At 45.7% G+C, this 15,776-nt stretch overlaps 1 protein-coding gene across 1 annotated transcript; it reads left to right on the forward strand.

Annotated features, from left to right (window-relative positions):
• The first annotated feature begins 218 nt into the window (after positions 1 to 218).
• zc3h7bb (zinc finger CCCH-type containing 7Bb) lies at positions 219 to 14,809 on the forward strand. The gene is made up of 21 exons (XM_080517112.1): positions 219 to 397; positions 1,168 to 1,229; positions 1,319 to 1,355; positions 1,442 to 1,639; positions 2,363 to 2,521; positions 2,737 to 2,877; positions 2,940 to 2,982; positions 3,081 to 3,310; positions 3,879 to 4,158; positions 5,353 to 5,411; positions 5,570 to 5,669; positions 6,118 to 6,279; positions 6,353 to 6,558; positions 7,047 to 7,147; positions 7,244 to 7,425; positions 7,955 to 8,034; positions 8,959 to 9,209; positions 9,284 to 9,389; positions 9,549 to 9,657; positions 10,018 to 10,151; positions 10,780 to 14,809. Exons 2-21 carry the CDS (start codon positions 1,171 to 1,173, stop codon positions 10,813 to 10,815), a joined length of 2,673 nt encoding a protein of 890 aa, XP_080373238.1. The 5' UTR covers positions 219 to 397; positions 1,168 to 1,170; the 3' UTR covers positions 10,816 to 14,809.
• The last annotated feature ends 967 nt before the right edge of the window (positions 14,810 to 15,776 follow it).

Here is a 15,776-nt window from a genome sequence, read left to right on the forward strand (position 1 = left end):
TAAAATGTGTAATTTTTGATTTTGTGAAAATATAGAATTTTTTTATATCGCATTCTCTCTGTGTTTCTTCTTCACAGACTCACCTGCAAGACTTGTCGGGGGTGTTTCTGCCGCCCCCTGACGGTTAAACAAGCGTGGTGCCTCTGCCGCCCCCTGGCGGTCGGACCTGTCCTCAGGAACTTGTTGCGGTAACTGCACTGGTAAAAACAGCTAGCAGACAGCAGCGTTAGCCACTCGGCGAGTCCAGCAACTGCAGTCGAACTCCGTCCACACACCAATGACAGGGACACTCCTCTCACGGACATGCGTTTGGATGCTGACTGAGACTCGGCTGGCTGCTTTCTCCCCGCGGTTCTCGGCCCGCTCCGTGCAGCTCTCAGCGGTCTGACTCCGCTCGGTGAGTTGTCGTGCTCGGCTTGCTGCTTGGTTTAGCTCTCGGATGGAAGTCCGCCGCTAACTTACCTGGCAGCTCGTCAAATGTGGGTCACCGTGCTCGGCGGCTCGGCATGGCAACTCGACGAACCCCGCCGAGGTTCGTGCGATACAGTTTAAATCGAAGGAAGTTTGGAATAATCACGCAACAGCTGGATTTAATTCCCGTCGTATACTTGACTTGTATTAATTAGCATGTAGCACGAATTAGCATTTAGCTTGAACGGGATAATCCCAACTGCGAGCAAGTGGAGTCGGACATTAACGCCATTATCTGCATGTTTCAGGTATTTATATTTAGTTTTAAAGCTTAAGTAATATACGCACATCCCACACTAATGTTTACACCATAGACTTTAGCTTTGTTGAGGCGAATCGTCAAGATTTAAACGGGGTCTTTGAATCGAGACGTTTCCGTACTTTGAAGGTGAAATAATGTCGTTTCTTTGTGGAAGAACTCCTCTTTTAACGAGCTCAGATATTAACGTCGCCCGTAAAACGGTGTGGCCGGCTTCTTTGTAAGTTGTCCTTGCTGTTCGCTTGCAGGCCCCTGGTTCCTCCGGGGTGGAAGACAGTGAGCAGCGTTTGTAGTTTTGTTGTTGTCAATCATCGCGAGGGATAAAGACTTGTGCACCACAACATCCATGCTACTTATGTGTTTTCTTCGACTTTCCGGAGTCTGAGCTGCCATTTGATTTAAGCAGTTTGCAAGTCAATCCTTGTCTTCATCCCCAGGCGATGGATCCTGAACGACTGAAACGCAGAGAGGAGATCCAGAAGGCAATGAGCTTTATCCAGTAAGAACATATACACACACATACACACGGAAAGCTAAGCTGCAATGTCAAGTCATGAACTGACCACCCCTCTTATTTTCTCTTCAAAGGTCATCGCTGCCTTTTCCAGAGCCAGAGAGTTATGAGGTTTGCGTTTCCCGACTCGCTCACTTTTTCTTTGTCTGTCGCCCAGGTGACATTTTTTATTCCATTAAACTCCGTCTTTCTTTCAGGCCTTTCTGACTCAGTTGGTGTGTAATTTGCTGGATGAGGGAAACGCTTGCTTCCGAGACGGCGACTGGCGTCAAGCGACCCAACAGTATGGGGAGGGGATCAGCGTCGCTCGCTACGCCCAGGCCGAAGCACTCGTCATCCCCCACGAGCTACTGGAGAGCCTCTATGTCAACCGAGCCGCTGGCTTCTATCAGACTGTGAGAGAAGGGAGAGGCTTGGGCAGTCCTATACAGCGTATACCAACTTATTTCTCAGTCAGTGTGCATCCACTTCCAAAATCCCCCCCGATGCATTTCTCAGCAGTATCTAAAAGGCAGACGGTCTACTTTTTTACCCTAGGATGATGAAGCCATGACCCACACTGCTCTAATTTGCTAGCACTTGCTTCATTCACTGATTTGATTGGTTAAAGTCTATGTTTGCCGTGCGGCCCGTGGGCTGACGAGCCAATCAGACGTGGAGCATGACGGTCAGGCAAATATCGCTCGCCCCTAAAATGTACCGAAATGATGCAACAATGAGCAAATTCTATGGATTGATGTTCACTAAATCAGGGGTCTCCAGGCCTGGTCCTTGAGGGCACCTGTCCTGCATGTTCTCTCCCTGCTTCAGCAGACCTGAATCTAATGATGAGGTCATCACCATGGTTATGAAAAAGCCCAATAACGAGCCCCTCATTGCAGTCAGATGCGTTGCAACTGGGAGAGAGCTAAAACATGCAGGACAGGGGCCCTTGAGGACCAGGGTTGGAGACCCCTGCACTAAATAGTCATCATAATTGCCACCGTTTTTATATATGTAGATATAGTGTGTGTATAAATGCATTTCTTGGCTGCAGATACCCACTTCTCCAGGGAAAACTGTTTTCAGGGGTACCGCGTCTTGCCCTTACCGTGTTCCTGTCCCCTCTTCCTCCTCAGAGGGAGTATGAGCGCGGCATTCAGGACTGCGACAGCGCGCTCTGCGTGTCGGAGGGCAGTCGCAGAGCTCTGTACCGCAAGGCGCTCTGTCTCAGGGAGCTGGGCCGACTCAGAGAGGCGTACGAATGTGGAACCAAATGTCTTCTCACTGCACCACATGTGAGTTATCCATCCACTGGGGCCGACCCCAGCCAAACATGCCATTTATATTATTAAAGCGTTGAGGTGCATTTAATACTGCTGTCGGAAATCACTCAATAACTGTACGTTTGATGCATAAAGTATGTCGAGGTATTCATTATGACTTGTGCTACCTTATATTCGGCTGTGTCATGCCAATTCATCCTGTGTTGTTTTCATCATGCACTCTCCAGGACAGGCAGGTGGGTGACCTGGCTCAGGATCTCGCCAACAAGCTTGGCCTAAAGGGTCGTAAAGCCTACGTCAGCCTTCAGACGGAGCCCACCGCCACAGACGGGGAAAGCATCGGGGAGAGTTCTGCTCCCACCGGAGAGGTAAGCCAGTGCCGCCACAGGGACTTTTGGGTGTCATGTTTAACAGCATCTTCTCTCTTTAGATCTCCTCCAATGGGCTGGAGTCTCTTGGCGACATGGGACCAGGTATGGCGAAGTATCCGCCTCTGAACATGTCCGCTCTAACCAAAACACCCATTCTGACATGTCGGTGCCGTTTTCCTCCTCTTCTTCCTTTTCCCCAGCGGATCTTTCAAGCGCACAGTGCATCCCCGCTCCCCTGGCCACGCCCATCCCGGTCAGCGACGACCCCTCGACCACCGTGGTCACCTCGTGCACCGACCTGTCGGAGAGCCCCAGCAGCCAGGCCCTGCCCCCGATGCCGTACTCGGTGCCGGTGTCGGAGCACATGGACGAGTGCATGAAGGACGGGATGGACAGCCTGTTGCAATGCATTCCGAAGAAAGTCCTTGAGGTGAGTGAAGGACGGGGACGAAACCAAACCAGCGAGCCGCAACACCGCCGGGTCATCCTGTAACCCATCCCTTTATTTAATTTATCAAACATTAATCACTCAACACTTCTTAGTGCTTCATCCAATTTGCGGGGGAAAGTATTTAAATGACTTGACATCCAGCCTCGACTTGTCTAACCACAGACGTAAACTTGAGTACATCACTATCTGCATCCCTGCTTAAACGTGATCAGGCTGGAGCCAGTAGTATATTTATGCCAACCCTTTAAACTCCATGAATAACCTCGAATACGAGCTGACAAACAAAATTACGACCTACAGAACAGAATCTAACATAAAACACATTTCTTCTTCAACAAGCTTGCAACTGAAATCCAATCTAATCCCGACTCTTTGTACGTGACTCCTCTCATTTAAACTGTAACGGCACCCTTTAATTCAGACCCGACTTGAGTTCCCGACTTCTTTTAAAAGGAACAATGAGTTTCCTCAACTACGGTTTGCTCTACCAAGTAAGTAGTTCCCCTGCACGTTAAAGGATGACCAAAGTTTCCGCCCCCTCCTCCAGAATCCAGTTCAGGGTGCCATCCCAACCAATCTCCCCAACACGGCGGTGGGCCTCCGGCCGCCGTACTCGCCCAATCTTCCAGCCCCGTCCCCCCAGCTGCCCCCCGCCTTCTTCAGCTCGCCCATCAGTGACTTGCCCTCCTTGGAGCCGTACCCACCGCTGCGGGACCAGGGCTCCACCCAGGCGCAGGACGCACTGGGAGGCTTCTCCACCGATGGAGAAGGGAAAGCGGGAGTCGCCGCTGGCGGGCTGGACTCGTTGTCGGAGTACACTCTCCCCGGTGAGTCCAGCAGGAACGGCGCGTGTCGGCCAAGAGATCGTGTCGATTCCTTCACTTCCAATTCAGCAGCGTGAAGGTAATGACGTCGACGCGGGGCATTCTTTTAAGCCAAGGTCGTCTCGAAACGTTGAGGAGCCAGACTCGTTAGAATCTATTGATCACGACTACTATAGAGGTTTCCTTTTGTTTGATTGTAAAGACGTAAGAGTATTTTATGAGAAAAGATCTATATTTGAATAAAAACCTTTGACAAAACCTGGACAAGTTGAGATTTATAAAGACCATTAAATGCAATTTCAACACGATGCTTCTTCGTGAGAAAAAAAAACAGTGAGAAGCTCCAAAACACAAGTTCTCAATTTGCAGCCAGTATTAAATTTTTTTCCCGACTAAATTTTGTTGCATTCAAAATTGCAACTACTGACCTTTTGGCAAATCTTATCTATCACATTGTTTCATTGTCATGTCAGCTACTGAAACAGTGTGAACACCCGTTTCTAATTTAGAAACCGCTTTTGCTTCTGTTTATGTTTAACGATACGCCATTGTGTGTATGACACTCCTGATTTCAACCACAACAAACTCACCCTGGACACTCAATGAGCCATATTGTCTAATTTTGTAGCTTTAAGATTTTAAATGTAGCGTAAATTAAATAGTGCATTTTTCAAATAGCTATTTAAAATTGTGAAACTTCCATAGTTCTTTTATACATAAATTGAAATATTTCACATTTTTAATTCATGAGTATTTGCGCCTTTATAATTATGAATCTATTATGTCAGAATATTAGAAAACTTCACAATCGGATGTTTATTTTAACCAAAGGCCAACTTGTGTATTATGACGTATCCTACAGTAAATTAATTTGACAACAAATTGTCACGGAATTTTTTTGAATATTCTATCACCGTTATGACTTGAAAAACTGACGGATTCGTTAGAACTACAATAGACATTTTCATTAATCATTGCACAAAATACCGAATTAGTCGTTAATACTGCGTTTTAATAGACACGTCATATCACGGTGGGACTTGAGTATCGATAACAATGGTACAAACCATCTTATCTCCGCTCACGGAGTGACTTTGTCTGCTTCAACCTGAGACGTGCGTCATCAGCAGGCGGTGTGAGTCAGCAGTATCACAATATGGTGTCTGACACCATTGTCCTTGTGTCTGTGGTCTTCAGGGGGACGAGTGTGTCACAGCTTCATCCCCGGGATGCGCAACCACAGTGCGACACACGCAGTAAGTAAAACGTGCACGCCGAGCACTTCTGTAGTTTTAGGGGAAGTTTTTTTTTTTTTTTTTAATTGAGATCTATTTCATTCAGTCTTTATCTATATAGCCACACCTCTCTCTCGCTCTCTCTCTCTCTCTCTCTCTCTCTCTCTCTCTCTCTGCAGAACGGTCCAGGAGGAACCAACCTCTCTCTGCTCTCCAGGAATCCTCTGGCAGCCACACACGAGTTTCGTCAGGCGTGTCACGCCTGTTACAGCCGAATAGGTGGGAGAGATGGAACTTTTTGTCATTTGTTTATCTTTGGCCGTCTGCTGTTTTCTGAATTGTAGCGTCGCTATCGTCCCTCAGACTACAAAAAAAATGTGAAAAATGAACGTCTGCTTCTGATTAAAAAAAAAAAAACAAAAAAAACAAAACTTGACCTGACATTGGAATCAGTGCCTCGCTACTAAGCAGGATCATGGGTTTGTGGGTACAACTCCCCACTGAAGCGCTTCAACAGTCAAGAGGCTCCACCTTGTGGTTTGATTCAGCTCTGCAGGAAGTTCAGGGCCAGTTCATAAATGATGTAGCGCCGATGGCGGCATACGGGAACCAGGAGACGAACCGCATTCGCCGGGTTCGTCTGGGACGAACACCGAAGAGCAAGAAAAACATCGCGCCTCCTTATAGTCACATGCTCTCATTCATTCTCTCTCCTCCTGGCTCCCAGGTCCACGGGTGATGGACTACAAGTACCAGCCAGAGGCGGCGCATCGCTGCAAGAGGGACGTGTTGCTGTGCCGCCTCAAGAACACAGACGACCCCACCTGGAAGCGGATTCGTCCCCGGCCCGCACGGAACAACTTCCTTGGCGCGTTCGTCCTGTGTAAAGGTACGCTTGCCGTCCGAACGACGCCTTCCCGACGACGCCTGCGCCGGATGCTAAGACGACGTGTGTTTCACAGAGGTGCAGGAGCGCCAGGAGTGCCAGTATGGGGAAAACTGTACGTTTGCTTACTGCCAGGAGGAGATCGACGTGTGGACGCAGGAGAGGAAAGGCGCGCTGAGCCGGGAGCTGCTCTTTGACCCTCTGGGCAGCACGGAGCGCCGGGCGCTCAGCGTCACCAGGCTGCTGCAGCTCCACATGGGCATGTTCATGTTCCTCTGTGAGGTGAGGCCGCCGCGGTCTGCCTTCGCCATTACTCTCCTTCACCGCGTAGTGAAAGATTTGACTTTAACGATTTAAGACTTCAGGTTTTTAATCGGAATCCATGCACGCAAATTAATTATTCCCATTTGTTGTTTTCTTTGTAACCAAATTTTGATGCATAATTTTTATTTGTGATTTACAGGAATTATTTTGTCCTATTTTCTATGATTATTCTGTAATAATTATTTTGTGATTTTATATACACATCTGCAATACATAATTTTGTATAGGTAGAACTTGTATATCTGTTCTAAATTCATACCGTCCTTTTTGTACCATTTCTATTTAATTGTTCTATCACGTCGTCATTATTTCACATTTTTTAATGTGACTTTTTTTTTTTTTTTTTTTGAGGACCACAAAGGAAATAAGTCTTTCACAAATATTGTTGTGTCGCCCAAAACGATTAATCAAATCAAGTTTTTTTTTCGCCCTCTGCCTGTGCGCAGGAATGTTTCGACAGTAAGCCTCGCATCATCAGCAAGCGCAGCAAAGAGAACTTGGCGGTCTGCTCGAACCTCACAGCTCGACACCCGTTCGACGACAACAAGTGAGTCCGGCGTCAGAGCAGCGGCGGCGTCCCAATCGGAAGGAGCAGGGGGGGGGGGGTGCTTGATCCTCACGTTGACTCCTCTGTGACCCGCAGGTGCCTGGTGCACGTGGTGAGGTCGGCCAACGTGCGCTACAGTAAGGTGCGCCCGCTGCACCCGCTCTGCCAGTTCGACGTCTGCCGCCACGAGGTCCGATACGGCTGCCAGCGCGAGGACAGCTGCTCCTTCGCTCACTCCGTCATAGAGCTCAAATGCTGGGTCCTGCAGCAGGACACCGGTGAGTAAAGAGAGCAGGAGCTTGTCGAAGGCGATCGCACCACAACACTGAAACGTCTGTCCATCTTAGATGAACAGTGTTTACGAGTCAAGACGTCAATAAGGAATGTCGTTTCCTCGGGGTCTGTGAACAGGCTCTGGCTGATACGTTCGCTCAAACGAGCAGGTCTTCCAAACCCGTTCCACCTTAAAAAATAACACGTCTCACTGTCCTGATCCACCTCGGGTATGTTGGCAGTATCGTCTTTCTATGGAGCTACAGAGCAACATGGAAGAAACGAGGAGATCTACAAGCTTACGAAGGGCTCTGCACACATTAGTTCTAGTTGCACAAGATCATTTACACCACATGTCTTATTTAATATGACGATCATCTATACAGGGGGGTCGTGTATAAGTATTTTCTATGTGCTCGCAGTGTGATAACCTTTTCCCAGTGGCTGTAATACAAGACATACTTTGGGAATATTTCGGCTATGAGCAAAATCAAATGATGTAACGTGCTGGCATCTGTTTGGTATTTCCTTCAGGCATCACCCATGAAGAGATGGTGCAGGAGTCTAAAAGACACTGGCAAAGGCTGGAGCAGAACGCACAGAAGCAGCAGAAGGTGAGGGCAAAATCAAGGTGAAATCCCACAAATGCAAATGAGATGATAGCCGTTGGAATGTAACGACTTCAGGCAAAAATGTTCATTCTTTGTAAGGACATTGAATCAACACCTTTTTGCGAAAACCCGTAGCCGTTGGTGTCGTTTTTGCTAAAGTCACACATCAATAAAACAACTCTTTAGCATTGTTTCGAGCATAATTTCCAAATAAACCAGCAAGAAAAGGGAATTTTTTTCCAGTCTTTTAAATCCTCTACAGTAGAAACGTGACCTTCATTTTCAAGTATTGGGGAAAACAAATTTCATTTCAAAGCGTGAACAGAAAAGCTTTTAGGATGCGGTTTGTTTTTCTCGTCCTGTAGTTTAGAACAAAGTGCCAGTTAATATCCAGAAACAATCCACTTGTTGGTTTAATGCTGTCTTCTGCTATTAATTCTATTGCTTGCGTTTTTAGAATAAAATAGAATGGCAATACTTTATTCATCGTAATCCTCCAATGTTGGCTTTTAATTCATTTAGTTTTGGAATACATTTCAGCAGTCAATACTTTCAATTTTGTTTGCTTGTTTCATGTAGGACTGCTTGAAGCTGCAATTTGGGTATAAGAGATATTGTAATGTTAATGGACCACTTCATTATTGTGACTATTAATATTGATATCAGTATCAGTGATTACACAGCAGATGAGTAATATGACACCCCCCAAGTTACCAGTAACTACGGTTCTTTGTGATAAGTCGTCGCCTTCACCTTGTTATCGCTGTAAAAGATGATTATTTCCTCAGTCTGTCAATGTTGTCTCGGTGAAATGACATTTATTCCTCATTTGGGGCTTGTTGACGATGTCACATGAGGATAATTGTGATGAAATGTTTGTCATTCCTGACCGGCCCGTTCAGCTCAACCTCCGTCTGTCTCTTTCAGCCGATCCACATCCCCCACCCGAGCAGCAGCATCCCTCCGGGGGGAATGGGCGGCATGGGCGGCGGGGTTGGCGGAGACGGCATGGGCGGGGGCGGCGGCGTGGGTCCGGTGGGAGGTTTGGGGGCCGGGGCGCTGAGGGGGCGCCCGCTCAACCTGAAGATGAAGTTTGTGTGCGGCCAGTGCTGGAGAGAAGGCCAGGTCAACGAGCCCGACAAGAACCTGAAGTACTGCACGGCCAAGGCCCGGCACAGGTGAGGCCCCCGCGGCGCCGCACAGGCAGAGCCGCAAATGGTTCGACAAATTCACGTTCTTTGTGTCTGTTCAGCTGGACGAAGGAGCGCCGGGTGTTGCTGGTCAAATCCTTTGAGAAGAAGAAGTGGGTCGTGGTTCGACCACTTCCTTTCTCTCGCACCTATCCACAGCAATACGACGTGAGTCTCACTATTTTACCTTCAGCCTTAACGGCTCCAGATGTGAGAATGAACTTTTAGTCACACTTGTATGTTGTCTCACAACAATTGCAAAAAGGTATTCTCTTTAGATGTGCAAGGTTTACTACCCCCCCCTCCCGCTCTCTCTCTCTCTGCCAGATGTGCGTTCATGTGATGAAACAGAAGAAGTGCCACTATATTGGAAATTGCTCCTTCGCTCACAGTGTGGAGGAGCGAGACGTCTGGACGTACATGAAGAACAACAGCTGTAAGCGCCTGACGGCTCTACATTCTCCTATCGGAGTATTTTTCTAGTTGTTTTATTTGGGTTTTTTTTTTGACACGATCTTGACAGTAAGCTTCACTTTATATATTCAGGTTTGGATTTAATCTTTACTGTTGCAGTTGTGGCTTTTAATGACAATAAATAAATCCGATTGTAATAATTTCACATAAGCACAGCAGAAGTTGTCTGTGTATATTTTACTTATTGACAAATCTCCCGGAATGAATGAAGGGGAATGACGATACATGCCGAGGTGGGATTACTCGGTTTTGCTGAAAGTCATTAAAAGTTGCTGAAGGAAAGCACTTTAAAATTCATGATCTCACGTTTCTTATCGTATAGTGCGAGACATGCAGCAGATGTACGAGCTGTGGCTGCAGCTCACCAATCAGGGTCGACGCACGGATAATTCTGCCGTGAGCCCGCCCCCCGAGGACAAGCAGGTCACGATAACGGCGGACTACGCGGAAGGCATGGTGAGTGGATGATGACACCGGCGTCCCAGACTAATGGAGGCAGTCGTTTAATTTATTGCACCGACAAAATGGATCGAATCACGGGAAGCTGATTTTATTGGTTAAACTAGACCCGTCATGTATTTCTGCAAAACACATTTCAGGCACAACAGCAGCCTACAAGATGATAACCAGATGTTGTGTAAGAGCTGGATTCTCTTAAGCTCTTGAGAACATAATTTCATATTTATTTCTCCAGTAAGACTAAAAGACTGTGATTGTTTGTATTTTTTGTTTTGTTTTGTTTTGAAGAGGCATCGTGTCTAACATCTTTTCTTCCCAGGAGTTTTTAGTTTGTTTAAGTGGTGTTGATTGTGGGAAAAAAAGATTAACTTAGACAGAACAAAACATGTTTTGTAACTTCTGAGAATCAGAATTTCTATCTCTGGTTACAGGGAGAAAGTATTTGATTATGTAACTCTGTTTTCAAGCCCTACTGGGAATAGATCACAATTTTGGGGCATTTCCCAGAGAGCTTGAAGCAGCAAGTCCTGAAAACAAACATCTGAAGAATCCTCCAGAGTTGTTTGTCGGTTAGTTCCCGTGTCTGCCGGTCAACCTTTGAGCTTTGTCGATGTGTGTAATCCAGGGAAGCCGGCGGTTGTCAGATGTGGACGACCTCTGAGTGTTGCCCCCGGGGGGGTGGGGGCGGGGTGGGAGCAACTGACGGCCGCTCGGCTGCAGACGCACACACAGACAGGCCTGCCACACCAGCTACAACCCAACAGACCGCCATCGCACCACTCGGACCTCCCCCGGCGTCCGGCCAGCTGCAACGAAGCAATTGGGACACCCCCACCCCCCCCCACCCCTAAAAAAAACAAAAAATTAAACAGTCGATCCTACTCTTGATATATGCATACACACAACACACAGATCACAGGCACCAACTAACTCAAAGAGTAAAGCTTTGTAAATAAGATGCAGGACTTTGGCTTTAGTTTTCTTTCATGCTGCAGTTCGCACCTTTTCGGTTTCCCCCTCAACAATCCCACAGTCGACTCAAAACAATCCACGCGTGTTCCTTAATGTTCTGACTGCGCGTCTGCGTCCACCAGGCACCTTCTTGATTTTTCTTTGTTATTTTTTTTGGTTTGTTTGTTTTTTTAAACGTTGTTTTTCTTCTCCAACCCCGATGGCACTGAAACGACTCTCGCATGGGCGCGCGGGTCGCTGCTCTCCGATTTCGCTTGGCAGCCGTTCCGAGACGCAGCTCGAGCCGAGCACTCGCGCCGAAAAGTTACGCTTCTAAACTTCAGAGTGCCGAGAAAAAGGCCGTTTGTGGCTGCGAACTGGAAGAAAAAGCGATGAGAGAGCGTGTGGCTTCCCCTGGTGGTCCGGACGCTCTGCAACAACCAAATCCTCGTCTCCCTCCTACAAAGGAACGGAGTGCGAGAGGGTCGGAATAAATTTATGGAGATTGATTTAACTTTTTTTTTTTTTTTCCCTTCTTCTTCTTTTCAAGGGGAGTTAGCTTCCTTGTTATATCGTCTGCCATATTGGTGGGATGCTATGAATGTAACGCCTGCATGGGCCTTCAAAACGAGGAAATCGGCGATTGATCGAACGTTGCTGTGGCGGGAATGTGTGCAAGTATCCTTGCATGCCTGAAAAGCGAGTGCGACGTCGGTGCCCCGGAGACACCTCCTCCCCTCTCCCCATTCATAGATTAAAAAAAAAAAAAAAAACATGCTGGTGTGCAGCTCACGCAGATCTCCATCCAAAAAAAAAAAATACGACGACCTTTGGACTGAAGCATGGTGCGAAATACTTAAGTTGTGTGACGAAAAGGCAAAGAATGATCATTTCAGACAACAAAAAAAAAGTCCAAATTGATAAGAGAAGCTGTTAGAAAAAGCTTTAGAAATGGACAAAGATGATTAAGAATATATATATTTTTTTTGTTTTCTAGTTGATTGTTGGAATATTTAAAATATAAGTTGAATGTGAGGACAAGTTGCCGCATCTTCAGTTGAAGTGGGGGGGGGTCAAAAGAAAGAAACAGAGAAACAATCATTGACGCTCTGACGGCCTTCAAGACGAAGGCCTGCCTTCCTCGTATGCACCCAAATATTTAGTTCCCCGCGGCTTAACGGCAGAGCAACCTTGTCAGTGCGGGAAAAGCTGTTTAGTTTGAGGCGGGGGAAATGATTTGCACCGCGTGATGTGCCTATAAACAACACTCTCACACATACACACACACAGACACACACACACACAGAGGCAGGATAACTGATGCCATCTTATTCTGGCCTTTAATGTGCACAGAGACACGGCGAAGGTATGTCTATATTCAGATACACACATATTATACATATAATGGTATACTACTAATAATAATTGATAACTTAGCGGTTAAGCTTAATAAATATATAACCTGAAACCTGTATTGATTACATAGAATTTCTTGTTATTGAGGTATTGCTATATGACATGTATCGCTGAACTAGATAGTGATTTTCTTTCTTTCTTTTTTATTTTTTTTCCCTGATTTTTTTTATTTTATTTTATTTTATTTTTGAGAGTTTTCCTTCTGTGTGGGTTGTTCCAGACGGGGATTGTTGCAGCCGGATTTCAACTTATCCATTAGTTTGAGGAGAAAATAAGCAAGTCTCAAGTGAGAAGTTCTTTTCTTTCGCACATCCACCAGCTGAACTGGATGTATAGAAATGTGGAAAATGACCCACCCCCTCCCCCCGTTCAGGTTTTATAGAAGCTTTAGAGAAACCTAATACGATATATGAACAGAGAAACACAAGGACGAGCATTTTAAACTCATTAAAGTATATCAAACCTCATTTGACCTCAGAACGAGGTTTGTATCGGTAGACGCTCGAGTGTCCAGCTCTCACGTTTGGACGTCCGGCCAGTGCCGCACGAGCCTCGGCCGTCACCCGCTAAACGGCCCCCGCCTGGAACAACCCGGGTATTAGCTTCCTCGAGGGATCGTATTACTACTACTCCTAGTATTATGATGAATATGATGACTATAATGATTGCTATCTATTGACTATTTCTATTTCTCTTCTATATGCTATTGATATATGTATGTTAATTGCGATGTATAACTCTCTCTTTATATATGTATCCATGTATGAATATAATAATTAACAGTAAATGGGCGTCTGCGTGCGCGGCGGCGTGCAGCTCTGTCCGGGAGGTGGCGGGCCGAGCTTCCCAGCTCCTGATAGGCCGATTTAAGTCCCAACAGCTGGTGATGTCAGGTGGTTCTAGGCCACCAGCAGCTGTGAGTCGCTGTTTAGCTCCGTTTGTAGGTTAAAGGATAAAAAACAACAAAAAGGCTACTGATGATTGAAGTAGATTGTAACATGTTTAATTCTCACGGCCGGTGCTTTGCGTTCACTCGTGCACCAGGCAAGGGCAGATCTGCAAACACGAGCGTACACAGACGCTTATATACTCCCGTATAGCGCCTTATTCGATATACTACACCTATAAGATGATACATACCCCTATTGTATAATCCTGCTTACTATATACAGTATATGATACCTGATACCTATTATAATACTTAGACACCCTTATAAGGTAATTTAGATAAGAGATGGTGGGCTGTCTTTTTGTTTTTCTGTGGTTGTCGAACAAGTGCGTTCTGTTCGGGAAAGTGTTCTCGTCTCGTCTCATGGAGGGTTAAATCAGAGTTCTTGTTGAGAGAGATGGAGACGCCGCCTCAAATGCTTCACGTCATTCAGCAGTTGCTGGTTCAGAATATTCACATTGACAATGAAAATCCAGCAAATATGTCACACATGAATTAACAAAAGGTTCAAAGAGAAAACTAGAAGATGGATAAAAGGTGATGAACTTAATTGTTGGCATTTTCAGTGTTTTTCGTCAACATTTAGCCGGATTGGATCCCCACTGAGGGGAGTTTGTTGAAGCATATTTGTGGAATTCAAAGTGGATCATTTGAGGCGTGTCCCTTGTTGTTTGCAGTAACGAAGCAACTGACGCACTCGGAGAGGAAAACTGCGGATGCCCCGTGCTGCATGTTCTGTCAGTTTGTGTGTGTGTGTGTGTGTTGGTAACGTGACACAAACTTAATTGGGAGTTCTGCGGCGGCCAAGAAGCATCAGATCTGAAACACCTGGGGTGTAAACATCCGTTCGCATGAGTGGTAACGCTGGAAATTAACACTTTGCAAACTTCCAAAACCGACGTTTGTTTGGCAGAAGACGTTAAACCAAAAAAAAAAATCCCTCCAGCATTTCCACCTTCTCTAAAAGTCATCGTTAAAACAGTGATTCTCGTGTTCTATATTCTTCTCTGAAGGCTTATTTCATAGACTTTCTGTTCTGGAAAAATCACACAGTTTAAGTGCAATTTCTGTTCATCAATTTGATTAAGGTGTTCAAATGAGTTTCAAGTAACAAGACGTTCCTATTCAGGCACAAGGGTTTGAAGAGTTTTCCCCTCTTTGATTTTTTTTTTTGAGCCAAGATTTTGAGATGGTTGATTCTCCCCCTTTTCAAAAAAAAAAAAAAAAAAATCACCTGCACAGAAACCACCTGGTCCAATAATTGTTTCCTCCCTTCTCTTGATAGTTTGTGTCAGTGAATCGCCAGCACAAACACACCTTAACACAGCCACAAAACATTTTTAAAAATATGATCAGAACCAATCAGTTTTCTGTGAGTAACAAGAAAAGTATGTTATTATTTTCAGCAGAAGAACGAAGAAACCAGGGTTGTAAGAAGTGACAAAAACAAACAAACAAGGCCTCTTTTTGTACTGTATTTTTACATATTTGTGTTGTTTTGTTTCCTCCCCTCCTCTTGCTTTTTCTCTTCTCTCCTCCCTGGTTGGAAGTTCATGATCACACATGTGGACCAAATCTCTTGAAAGCGTTTAATAAACTTTTAGAAAAAAAGAAAAATGGCTTAAGTCTCTGCTTTTAATTACACTGTTCATTATCAAACTGAATTTTCCCACACGTGTCTTTACTGATCTTACAAAAGGGTGGGACTTCCACGTGTCTTCCCATGACCTGCACAGCCTGCTGGAGACGGGACGTTGTCCCCACAGTCAGAGGTACAATCACGCCTATCTCGGATCATAAAGACATTTTAAAACCAAAGTGCCAAAGAAACCTGGGAGGTTTAATTGGAATAGTGATTTTATATGTGCAGGAACCATCTTGAAAACTTATTTCAGGTCTCTGCTCTCGTTAGGATTCAGCTGCAGATTTACTTAACACGTTCACTATATCTTGCACAAATGATCTTTTTTTTTTTTTTTTTGATAATGTATTTTTACCTGAAGCAACACAAACGAGCCGGAAGAAAGGTGCTCCATTTGTCACAGTTCACTTTGTATTTTTAGCCTGGTTTTTTTTTACTTTACATAACGTCGCTACTTTTTAAGCTTCAGGGTTTTATGACCGGTTTTCAGGCACAACTGCTCCGGCTCCTGATTGGCTGGGACCTCTGATGGACGTGGGTCTTGACCAATCGGAGCTCTTTCCGTCGATTCCGGGCTTGGAACGTGCTGCTGATTGGCTGATGGGAGGCGCGCGGGGCGGGTCATGTTAAGTAACTTGTTTTGCGGAGTTGTAGGTGTGCGACC

This window comes from Blennius ocellaris (genome assembly GCF_963422515.1).
Source record: "Blennius ocellaris genome assembly, chromosome: 21".
NCBI classification, from domain to species: domain Eukaryota; kingdom Metazoa; phylum Chordata; class Actinopteri; order Blenniiformes; family Blenniidae; genus Blennius; species Blennius ocellaris.